We start from the raw sequence: 11,884 nt of genomic DNA on the forward strand, positions 1-11,884 counted from the left end.
CTAAGTGACGCGCCTCTAGAAACTTCATCGCGCGAGTAGTTTATTGTTTGCTTGTTCAAAGTAACTTTTTGTATTTATTATTTTTATAGTATTATTATTACACAAATATTTTGGTATTTTCAGAAAAAACTTTTTTTTATATAGATTATAACATTTATATGGGAGAAAATAAAACTAGAAAGTAAATATTTTTATTTTGGTAGGAACTATAAAGTTAATATTGACTTGGTAATTAAAGACCAAAGAAAGTAATTAAGCAAAAAAAAAAAAAAAAGTCCTTACTTTTTTTCTGTATCTGAGTAAACTAGGAACCGTTTTAACCATAAATGGCATTATTACTTAAATTCAGAGATTCTAATTGTAATACTATAAATTTCACAAAGCAAATACATTCATCTAATCACAATTAATTAAATTAAAATAAAAATAATTACGTCTGTTTTAACAATGGTGTAGAGAGAGAGAGAGAGAGCCGTAATCTCTCTGTGTTAAACCCAGACGAAACCTCCGATCATCTTCTCCTCTCTCTCTCTCACTCTAATCTTTCATCTTCCTCACCTCACCGCACCGTTACGGTTATTTTTCCGGAGCAATCGATTTTGGGATAAGGTTTTGGGTTAAACTCAAACCAGAACCAAGGGAGAGAGAGCTAAAAGAGGGGTTTCTCGTCTCTCGATGACTCTAAGCCGTTCATCAGCCGCCGATTCAACCAATAACTCTAACCGATCTTTCTCCGCCGTGGCTGGAACCGATCTCAAACGGAAACTAGACGATTTCGACGCTTCGTCGTCGACTCCTGATAATCGCCATAGGATGAAGAAACACGAGGCTGAACCCGATCACATGGCTCAGCAGACTTCGGTTTCCTGGAGATCCGGTGAGAATTCCGGGTTTGATCGGTCTTCCGCCGACGACTGTTCTTCCTCGAATCGCCCCGAGTCGACTCGGTTACAAATCTTTGTGAGGATGATGTCTGGAGGCAAAACGATAGTGATCCACGCCGATAAAAACGACACCGTGGAGAAGCTCCATCACAGGATTGAGTGTAAAACGAAGATTCCGGCGGCTCAGCAGCGAGTTATCTACAAAGGTAAGCAGTTACAGAACGAACACTCGCTTGCTTACTACTCGATCGAACAAGACGCTTCGCTTCACCTCGTTGCTAGGATGCAGAGTACAGAGCATCCTGTCGCTTGGCAAACGATTGATGATATTATGTACACAATCTCGAGATTGTACAAAGGTGAAACTGTTCATTCCAACATCAACGAGAAGCTCGTTGCCTTCTTTGCCATGATTCCTCCGGAGAACGATCACAACATTGCCAACTATTTGGGGATTTTCTCGAATTCTTCGGTTCCAGCTGCTTTAGTGATGCTCTACGCTTCTTCCTTAGAAAGGAACAAATCATGTGCTAAAAGTTCTGTTAAGCTCTTCTTGAGTAGTTGCACAGCCTTGCCCAAGATTCAGCAGAACCATTGTTTACCCATAGTGTTAGACTTCTGTAAATTGCTTAGGAAAGTTTGCCCTGATCAGAAGCTCTATATTACTTGCCGGAACGCCTTGGGCTCAATGCTGGAAACGTTTGATAACCCTGATGTATTCAATAAGGGTAATGGATTAACGACTGTTGGGGTGGAAATTTTCCCCTTCTTTACTGAGTTAACTGGTCTTTTGGTGAATGAGTTACACCAGAATTCAGGGCCTAGTTTCAGTGACTTTCATAAATTATCTTCCTTTTGGCAACACTTGAGGAAGGCCATTGAATACCAAGTTGCCTACCCGGTTCCCATTGTCTTACCTCTGCGGAATAATGTATTAGAGGCGGAGATCGGACATCTCCATCGGTTATTCGGAACATTGCTGAGTGCAATGGACGTTTGTATGTGCAGGGTCGAATCTACGCTGGCTGACAAAGAAGTTGGAAACAGTGAAGCTACCTCTTCATCATGGTCTCAGTATCTTGCTATTCTCAAGATTATCAATTCGATGTCTAACCTCTATCGTGGTGGTAAGGGGCAGCTAGCTGCTATGTTAAATAAAAATAAGGCTTCATTCTGTACCCTCATTCTGAAATTGGCAAAGAGAGGAGATGACCACCAATGGATCTTTGAGTACAAGGAATCTACCAACTTTGAAGCTAGGAGGCATTTGGCAATGCTGCTGTTTCCTGATGTGAAAGAAGACTTTGATGAGATGCATGAAATGCTAATTGATCGCTCTAATTTGTTAGCAGAATCTTTTGAATACATAGCGGGCGCAAGCTCTGAAGGACTTCATGGTGGACTGTTCATGGAATTTAAGAATGAGGAAGCGACAGGTCCTGGTGTTCTACGAGAATGGTTCTATCTGGTATGTCAGGAGATATTCAATCCAAACAATACCCTCTTCCTTCGATCTGCTGATGATTTTAGAAGATTCTCTCCAAATCCGGGTAAGCTTTGTACCAGGTTATGTTGCTTTTCTCATGTAGTCTCTAGCCTAGATACAAGTGAATTGAACATGCCTCTAGTTTCTTATTGTCTGATATCGAACTTATTTTTAGTCTGTCAGTATTGCATAGTCTGTTGTTCCTACTGTGCTCGTAATTTGTTTGGTGGTTATGTGAAGTATACATGCACAAGTATACAGTTTATATATAAACCATTATTGTGCTGTCATCATTAGTGATGAACTCATCAGAATCCTAAATTCTTACATGATTGCTTGACTAATGGTACTTCATTTCCTGCTTAATTATCTGAATTGAAGCTTCATTGAGTTGAAAATATTTGGAAGCTGCCTTGGAAACAAGAAAGAAAGCTTTTGAGATGTCGCTATTTGCTCTAATTAGATTTTTTTATTGTCTATGTTGATCCAATAATATTAGATTAATTGTCTTATATTCAGCATCCAAGGTGGATCCGTTGCATCCTGATTTCTTCGAGTTCACGGGTCGTGTGATTGCCTTGGCGTTGATGCACAAAGTTCAAGTGGGTGTGCTGTTCGATCGTGTATTCTTCTTACAATTGGCCGGAATGAAAATTTCTCTGGAAGATATTAAGGACACGGATCGAATCATCTACAATAGCTGCAAACAGGTGTTAGAAATGGATCCAGAGTATTTCGATGCAAACGCTGGTCTTGGTCTAACATTCGTGTTGGAAACCGAGGAGCTGGGAAAGAGGGATTTAATAGAGCTATGTGTAGGCGGGAAATCCCTGGCTGTTAACAGCAAGAACAGGAAACTATACGTCGATCTCCTCATCGAGCGTCGATTTGCAACACCAATCGTTGAGCAAGTAAAACAATTTTCCAGGGGTTTCAATCATATGCTTTCGGATTCTGCACCGCCCAGATCCTTTTTCAAGAGGTTATACCTAGAGGATCTCGATGGAATGCTTCGAGGAGGAGAAAACGCGATAAGCATAGATGATTGGAAAGCTCATACAGAGTACAACGGATTCAAAGAGACTGATCGCCAAATAGACTGGTTCTGGAAGGTAATAAGTAAAAAGCTCAAGTTATTTTGCTCAAATTTTAAACTTAAGATTTCTGATTTTTGAACCCCTCATTGGATTTTTGTATAGATTCTGAAGAAAATGACAGAGGAAGAACAGCGGAATATACTCTTCTTTTGGACATCGAATAAGTTTGTACCGGTGGAAGGTTTTAGAGGATTATCATCAAAGCTTTACATCTACAGATTATATGAAGCTAATGATCATCTTCCAATGTCTCATACTTGCTTTTACCGTCTTTGTATACCAAAATACCCGTCGATCAGTCTCATGGAACAACGCCTAAGACTCATCGCTCAAGATCATGTCAGCTCCAGTTTCGGTAAATGGTGACGAGTTATCAAAGTAATCTCGTTCTCTTTCTATCTATCTCTAATTAGGGGTTAGTAGATTCGTGCTTTTGGTGTATAGATTTAGGGGTTGTGGTCATATCTCTGTTTATGGCCGGGAGAGGAAGGTGAAACCTTTCTTAACTTCTGTTTCTTAACTTAATGGATGATTTAATTTTATGTCGAGGAGTAAAATATAAGTAAAAAAAAAAGTATCCTTTTGACATATTTGGCTTTTTGTTCTCTCTTTTGTTATTGGTGTTGTTGTGGTGTGTGTTTGGATATGTCGAATCATGTAAATAAGAATAAACATTAGGGTGATTAACTTCGATTTGCAAATATGTGTCTGCGTTTGTAGTTTGGTTATCTGTGACATTTCTTTGTTTAAGTAAAAGAAATTAGATCTACAAGAACAGTATAAAGCTTTTTTGTATTATTATTGACCAAACAAACATCAAACTTTTTAAGACCACCTCAATGGTCTCATGATAGACAAATAAACTCATATTATATTACATGAATCATACTAGCACCTTAGTAATCTTATTATAATCGAAGCTCATCAGTCATCACCTTATATTAGGATTTAAGAGGAAACAAAATATTCTCATAGGTAGAAAAGCTCTTTTTTAAACTGTCTTGCCGTCAACAGCCGGAGCTTCTGCAGCCGGTTTAACATCTTTCTCCTCCACAGCTGCTGGAACTTCAACTGGTTTCTCCTCTGTAACTGGAGCTGTCTCGGTTTCTTCCGTTTCTTTCTCTACCTTTGGTGCTTCTTCTCCTTTGATTTCAACTTCGACCGCGGTGACTGAGTCATCTGTGTGAACGGTTTCTTTAGGCGTATGGGTGGTTGGCTCGGTTGTTGTTGTTGTCTTCTCTTCTGTGTTTGGTACTATTTTCTCAACCTGCAGTAAGTAATCAATCGAGCGTTATATCATGAATCAGCCTTTATAGAGAGGATTAACAGATCAACCAACAACTAATGGTGATGGACTATTAAACATATAGATATTATTACACTAACACACATGTTTAGTTGTCTGAAAATACGGTTAAGTTTAGTTAGTTGTACATATGTGACATGAGTATGAAATTTACAAATGGATAAAAAAAGAAATTGATAAATACCTCAACACCAGCCATTTGGAGATTCTGAATATGAATACTAGGAACAAAAAAAATATTGAAGTATGTGTGAGTTTAGAAAAGAATTGATAGGTTTGTGAGTGAGTTTGGCGAAGAAGAGAAGGATGGTATTTATAGACTTGATCTTCAAAAAGTTTGAAAAAAACATATAAATAAATAAAAATTGTTGAAGCAGATGGATGATGACAGATGTGTCATATTTACAGGTAAGAGCTCAAAGTGTCCAAAGTAAAGTACCTTGTGATGAAGTGTCGATGTTTTGGCTCGTGGAGAACAAATATCTGTTACCCGTCTTTATCTATCATGTACTAAATTTTATTATATTTCCCACAAAATTTTGATATCTTTTTATAAGTTAAATTTGTTTCTGATGTCTACTAATATCATCATTAGATCTTATCATAATACAAACGACGATTTTATCACTCATGAAGAAACGAATCTAATCTTTAAACATCACTTGAAAAGTACATCAAACAGAGTTAAATAGAAGAACACTTTGATGTGAGTATAACAACAATGTCCAAATAAAATAAAATTTTGATAATGAGTTGGTTCACACTATTTTGTGTGTGTGTGTGTGGTACATTTAGACATATGTATAGATGACTGATGACACCCATCTGTCGTTCTTATGCTTTCCTTTTCGTCCTTTTTTTCTACTTTAGAAGTTTAATTACCTCACGTCACTTCTGTTTATTATAAAATCTTTATTCCTTCAAGTTCTTTGGTCCATCCATTGCTTTCAAGTTCTCCCATGTTTTGATATTCAACCGAGCTTTATAATACTACAAAACGAATCATTCGATTCTTTTCTTGCTTTTGCTAGTTTTGCTATTTTATTCTGATACTTTTTCTTTCAACTTTCAAGAGAACCAAGACTGAGTGTTTAGCATCAAATCTGGTTTTTACCAATATAAAAAGTTTTGTTATTATTATGTGATTCGAGCCACTACTAGCAAACCATTTGTTTTATCCTTACCAAACTAAACCGAAGCATTCCGTTCTCGTAATACACAGTAAACCAAACCAAATCATACCGGCAATAAATAGTACTATTTGGAGAAAATTTTATAAAGAGAGTTTTTTGCAAGTTACAATAAAAAAGAAATAGAAAAAACTGAAGCAGAATCTATTAGCTGAAAGCTGAAACATAAGAAACAACTGGTTAAGATTCGGGTTCAAATGGATATTTCTACAGAGTTTGAACGTTTTCAACGTCTGAGTGAAGTAAACCAGATCTGATCGTCTGAAAACCATATGTCTCTCTACTTCACGAGTTTTCTTAATACGGATTCTGCGCGCTGCTCAAATCGAGGTAGAGCCCATTCGTGTTGAATTATGTCGAGACCATCCTTCTCTGCACCCAGGCTCTGATCAAAGTTACAATGCAATGATACAGATTCAGAAAGTGACTTGAGAATGATCATACATAAGGTTAAACTTAGATATTTTGATTACCTTTGATGCATCAAATCCAAACCCACCCATTTGCATCATACGCTGTGTGTCATCAATGGCTGCATAAGAAGCAAAAGGATACCATTATGGCAAAAATGTTACTGTAGAGATATGTGAGAAAATTAGTGTGAAAAAGTTAGGATACGAAAATTAACCATTTTCATCTCCGAGAATTAGACTGAACAAGCCTCTTAATCCAAACAAGTTCAAAAAGTACCTGAAAAGTGACAGAATAACTCATGAAACAAGAGAAAGGGCAATCAATATTCAGAAGCAACTATGATCGGCATATCGAAAAGTTGGAGAGGACCGAGATAACAGAAAATCCTTTATGTAAAGGAGGGAAAACTTACCAAGAACGACTACTCACGTAGCTAACATCAACAGTGCTCAAGTCAATGCCATTCTGTAGCATTGATCTGAACCTTTGAGTCAATGGAAACGGTATTTTGGCTGCAAGATAAACGAAGAAGACTCAGATGCTATGGGATTGTTAAAACTTTCCGGAGACTAGTTAATCATAACAGTGAAACAGTTATGATTGCAGTTTATCAAGTGAGAGAAAAAAAACAAGGACAAAAACTTTGTTTAGGGTAGTGAACCTGCGACAAATCCAGAGAAGAAAAAGTTGACCCATGCAAAAGTGAGAGTCTGCAAAATTGAAAGTGATATCAGTTTCTAATATTACCAGTAATGCAAAAAGATAGAAGAAAATTTTCAGATTCAATCTACCTGAGGAATAATCATGGAAAGGTTCTTCTTCATCATATCCATGGCCATGTTAGGATCAGAAAACATAGCAGCTTGTGGATTTGGAGCTTCTCCCTTGGGAACATGTAGCAAACCATTCTCCTACAACAAGCAAAAAGACACATATTTCTCACATTCCATATCCATAGAAACACTCATTTGAAACAATTGAGCTGTTCACTTCCATTTCCCACAAGCAAAACAAAGAGACAGTATAAGAAAGACAAGAGGCAATAAAAAGCTTTCCTCGTGCAAAGCTACACTGCACAAAACTAATAACTAACTACACCGAGCTTAGCAGCACACAAGGGTACAAAGAAAGGTAACTAATTCTATACAAATGATCACAATTCAAATGGTTGAACACTGCCAGGTTAACACGACCCCATAACCCTTTTACACATTGGAATGTTTCTATCCATTTAAAAAGCTTTGACCTTTGATGAACAAAGCTAAGCAGAACCTAAAAACAAAGACCACAAAGATGCTATCTACATAGGTTATGAGCTACTCACGACTAACCCACAAAAAAAATAACCAAGCTTTCAAAGGAATCACACAATGAAAATCTCAAAATTAGAAACCAAAGACGAGACGAAAGGTCAAAACTTTCTTTGAAAACTCAAATACCTCGTTAGTAAAGTAGAATCTCCGAGTACGAAATGATCTCGGCGGGATGAAATTAGCACCAACTTTAAGATTACGAGCTCTGATTACAACTTGCCTAGAAAACCAAAATCAAAATCAAATCAGCTAACAACAACACACATATATATATATATATATAGATCACAGTTCTCCATAGAACGGGGAAGAAGAACAAACTCACCCTTCTTTAACCATCTTAGCATCTGGAGTTGGAGAAGAACGCATAAGCTTAGAGACAAAGTATCTCAAAATACCAATAAGAACCATCACAACTGAGAGAGGAATCAGAACCCAATCTCTGATCGCCGTATCAAGAACCAGATCCTCCGCCATTGAAGCTCCTCTCCTAAACCCTAATTCTCTCGTCTCTGCTTCTTTTGAGATCTTCTTCTTCTTTCTTCTCTCTGTTTCGATCCGATGAAAGCAAAAAACACGATCTGAGAGAATTGTCTGAGCAATCAGATAAATCAAGTGGAATTATTTTTATTTATTAAAAATAAAAAAATATGAAACCTTCTGACTCAGCCGGAAGTGTTGTAGAGGGGCAAAAATGACAATTCACAATACGAATTAAAACCCTAATTCGTTGTTGTTGGCAAACATAAAACCCTAAGCTTATTCTTCTTCTTCTTGTCGTCGCTTCCTTCTTCTCTCAACTCTAAAAACACTCAGAACCTAAGAGACGCAGAAGAAGAAGATGACGGTAGAAGCAGTAAACCCTAAGGCTTACCCTTTAGCTGATGCTCAGCTAGCGATAACGATTCTTGATCTTGTTCAACAAGCTACGAATTACAAACAGCTTAAGAAGGGAGCTAATGAAGCTACAAAGACATTGAACCGTGGTATCTCTGAGTTCGTTGTTATGGCTGCTGATGCTGAGCCTCTTGAGATTCTTCTCCATCTTCCTCTTCTTGCTGAAGATAAGGTGAATTGATTCCCCCGTCTTATCCTTCTTATGAATCTCAATTAGTAGTTTCTTTGGCTCTGGAGATTTTTTGAATATGTTTACTTGTTGTATATCTTCTTCGTATGATGTACAAGTTGAGATTTTTTGGTCTATTAGACTCTAATTTATAGATTGTGTTCTGATTTAGCAATCACTTAAACTAATTGATAGCTGTGTAGATCTTGGTTTTTGAATGTTAGAGACTGAATCATTTCAAGATTCTTAGGTATTAAGAAACTCTTTTTGTTCTGTATTAACATAGCTGATGTGATTAGTTTAGTCTGTGGTTCTTGGTCTTGGGATTTGAAATTTCAGGACTTTAGTTTCTGGGTATCAAACCCTGTTGATTCATGAAACCAAGGATGTGATTGTTGCATCCTTAAATTTGGATGCATATGTGTTTTAACAAATCTGTTTAACAAGCTTGAGTCTCTGTGTAACTAACTTTGTTCACTGTCTTTGTCTTTGAATTGTTTGCAGAATGTGCCCTATGTGTTTGTGCCATCAAAGCAAGCCCTTGGAAGAGCATGTGGTGTAACAAGGCCTGTTATCGCCTGTTCGGTTACATCAAACGAGGCTAGTCAGTTGAAAACTCAAATTCAGCACCTCAAGGATGCTATTGAGAAGCTCCTCATCTAATACTTTTGGTGGGTATGATTGAATGAATGAATGATGGGTCTCTCTCCGTTTACGGTGTGTGGCTTTGACTGAAGTGGAGTTTTGTGCATCTTTTTAGCTTATGAGAAAAAAAACAAAAACATGAACAATTCCTGTCCCATTTTGAAGATTTGTAGTGCTTTTATTTATTTGATATTTTGTGTTGGTGCTAATGCATCTTTGAACAAGAACAATGATTTTGAAATTGAGTTTCTTAGATTTTGGTTGTTGGTTTGGTGATTTTAATTTTTTGTTCGTTCAAGGAGGGAGACATAATAAGTATTGAAGAATCAATATGCGAATACAAATAATTTTCCGTAAGGAAAAGAAAGCATACTTTAAATCGATTTTTTTCCCCACTCATTTAGGTATATTGAGTTAATTAGTGAGCTAACATTGTTAGTTGTTTAAGAAAGTGATTAATAACTTGGTGTATTTAATTTTAAGTGATTTGTGTGAAATTATTCAATTTTAAGTGATTTGTGTGAAATTTACAAATTCTATGTTATTCAATCATGGATTTTGAAAAGTCTATTAAAATTTATTGTTATTGAACTGATGATTTAAAAATCTATTGTTATTCAAAATAGTTTAGTGGATTAGGATTTTAATAATTTTTAGGATTTTAGAGGATTTGTTTAGATAAAAATACAGAAATTCAAATCTCATAGTTTTACAGAAAATTATATGAACTTCCCTAAAATCTATCAAAATTCTAAATTTCCTAAATACCATCAAATTCTCCAAAATCATGGTTTGGATACACCCCTTTAATGATTTGTTTTTGGATTTCAAAATCCAGAGTATGTTTTAAATGGATTTGAATGGATTTGAAAGTGTAAAATAGAAGGGTTCAAATCCAAGGATAGAACATGTTATTTCAAAATCCATGTGTTTTGATTTCTAGAATTTACAATTCTATATGGATTTAGAAATCATCTCTCCAATAACAGTCCCAGCCTAGCGATGGCAAAAAGATTAGACGTCCACCCCCATGCTACGGTTCCCTGTGTCCAAATGGACCTATTATCATTAACTACTCTCCAAATGGACCCATTATCATTAGTCTTTTAGAGCATTATTACTGGAAGATGCTCTCACACATTACTGGGAGATGCTCTCACAGTTACTCTTATAAATGAAACCCAAAAACAAAATTAAAAATCCATTATTTGGTTCAGTAAGAAGAGAATTGTTTTTTCTGTTGCTCGTGGAAGCAACGATTCTCAACAAATATCAACATGTGTCAACTTTTGAATGACTACAATTAATTGTCATAAAAATAATATATTTTTTTTAAAGGAACGTTGAGAGCGGTGCTGGGCTAATGATGGTTTTAGGTGTTCAAATTAAATTATATCAACTGTTTTAGAATGTATTGAATCCGTATTTTTTTAAAGTATGGTAAATTAAAAATAAAATGTAAATTGAATATTTCCATAAAATATAATCGAATATATGATATTACTAATATTTTACATTTATCTCGTGACTTTATAATATAAATTACTGAAATCTTATTATCTAAAGTTGGATTTTGAAAATTAGCCATTAACTGAATTTTGACACGTGTCAAGTTATTAATCTTAGATTTTGACATATATAAAAGTTAATATTTAATAGGAGTGATTTGATTATGACAAAAAAAACAAAAAAAAAATTGTTTAAACAAAAATTAATAATGTAAAACTATAATTATAAAAAAAATTATAAAAATTAAACAGTTTTTTTGATAACACAAGAAAATTAACAATATGACAACAACAACAAAAGACATAAAAAGACCAATGCAACAAGACTCTTAAACCAAACAAAGGAACAACGACACAAGAGAACATAAAACGAAACCAGCATCATCATCAACCACTGATGAAGAAATGTCCGTTACTGATGACTCAAGTCTCAATCCATTTTTCCAAGGTCATCAGGACCTGCCACATGAGAAGACTCCGGAGATTCCAGAGGGGCATAGCACAACTGGCACTCTTTATCAACATATCGGTTTTGAAACTCGCACTTACGGCAGTTGATCCAGCGAATGATCGGTCCATCCCCATACACTTCTGGCATTCCTTCTTCAAGATTCTTGACGAATCCATCGAAGTGGTTACCAGTGTTTGTTGTACTGGTTTCCAACTTGTGCTTTAAGCAAGTGAAGTTTCCTTCGTCGAGGGCTTTCTGTATAACCCAACGTCGAGTCATTTCGTGATTCCAAACCATTATGCTCGCTAGATCTCGTCGGTGTCCCAGGTACTGCATCTTCGTGCTACCATACTCCTCCGTCATGTAGTATTCGAACACACAACTCCACTTCAGTACCTGCCTGCACTGAACAATTAGCATCTCTGCTTCTTTTACTGTCCTTATGTCCAGCTCGCTCACTCCGCATCTCTCCACTAGTTTCGGAATGAAGTTGTCCTCTACGAATCTCTGATTGGACTTAGCAT

The 11,884-nt window shown here is 36.3% G+C and overlaps 4 protein-coding genes across 4 annotated transcripts; 2 read left to right on the top strand and 2 right to left on the bottom strand.

Annotated features, from left to right (window-relative positions):
- LOC104737271 (E3 ubiquitin-protein ligase UPL5-like) lies at positions 421 to 4,154 on the top strand. Its single transcript, XM_010457406.1, has 3 exons — positions 421 to 2,434; positions 2,890 to 3,482; positions 3,570 to 4,154. Exons 1-3 carry the CDS (start codon positions 676 to 678, stop codon positions 3,831 to 3,833), a joined length of 2,616 nt encoding a protein of 871 aa, XP_010455708.1. The 5' UTR covers positions 421 to 675; the 3' UTR covers positions 3,834 to 4,154.
- LOC104737272 (putative surface protein SACOL0050) lies at positions 4,241 to 5,076 on the bottom strand. Its single transcript, XM_010457407.2, has 2 exons — positions 4,958 to 5,076; positions 4,241 to 4,734 (listed from the first exon to the last, which is right to left on the bottom strand). Exons 1-2 carry the CDS (start codon positions 4,970 to 4,972, stop codon positions 4,459 to 4,461), a joined length of 291 nt encoding a protein of 96 aa, XP_010455709.1. The 5' UTR covers positions 4,973 to 5,076; the 3' UTR covers positions 4,241 to 4,458.
- LOC104737273 (ER membrane protein complex subunit 3) lies at positions 6,010 to 8,288 on the bottom strand. The gene is made up of 8 exons (XM_010457408.1): positions 8,016 to 8,288; positions 7,817 to 7,910; positions 7,169 to 7,288; positions 7,039 to 7,087; positions 6,790 to 6,889; positions 6,592 to 6,653; positions 6,437 to 6,495; positions 6,010 to 6,348 (listed from the first exon to the last, which is right to left on the bottom strand). The coding sequence occupies exons 1-8, from the start codon at positions 8,165 to 8,167 to the stop codon at positions 6,244 to 6,246; spliced, it is 741 nt and encodes a 246-aa protein (XP_010455710.1). The 5' UTR covers positions 8,168 to 8,288; the 3' UTR covers positions 6,010 to 6,243.
- Positions 8,442 to 9,664, top strand: LOC104737274 (NHP2-like protein 1). The gene is made up of 2 exons (XM_010457409.2): positions 8,442 to 8,759; positions 9,261 to 9,664. Exons 1-2 carry the CDS (start codon positions 8,532 to 8,534, stop codon positions 9,417 to 9,419), a joined length of 387 nt encoding a protein of 128 aa, XP_010455711.1. The 5' UTR covers positions 8,442 to 8,531; the 3' UTR covers positions 9,420 to 9,664.

This window comes from Camelina sativa, chromosome 13 (assembly GCF_000633955.1).
Source record: "Camelina sativa cultivar DH55 chromosome 13, Cs, whole genome shotgun sequence".
NCBI classification, from domain to species: domain Eukaryota; kingdom Viridiplantae; phylum Streptophyta; class Magnoliopsida; order Brassicales; family Brassicaceae; genus Camelina; species Camelina sativa.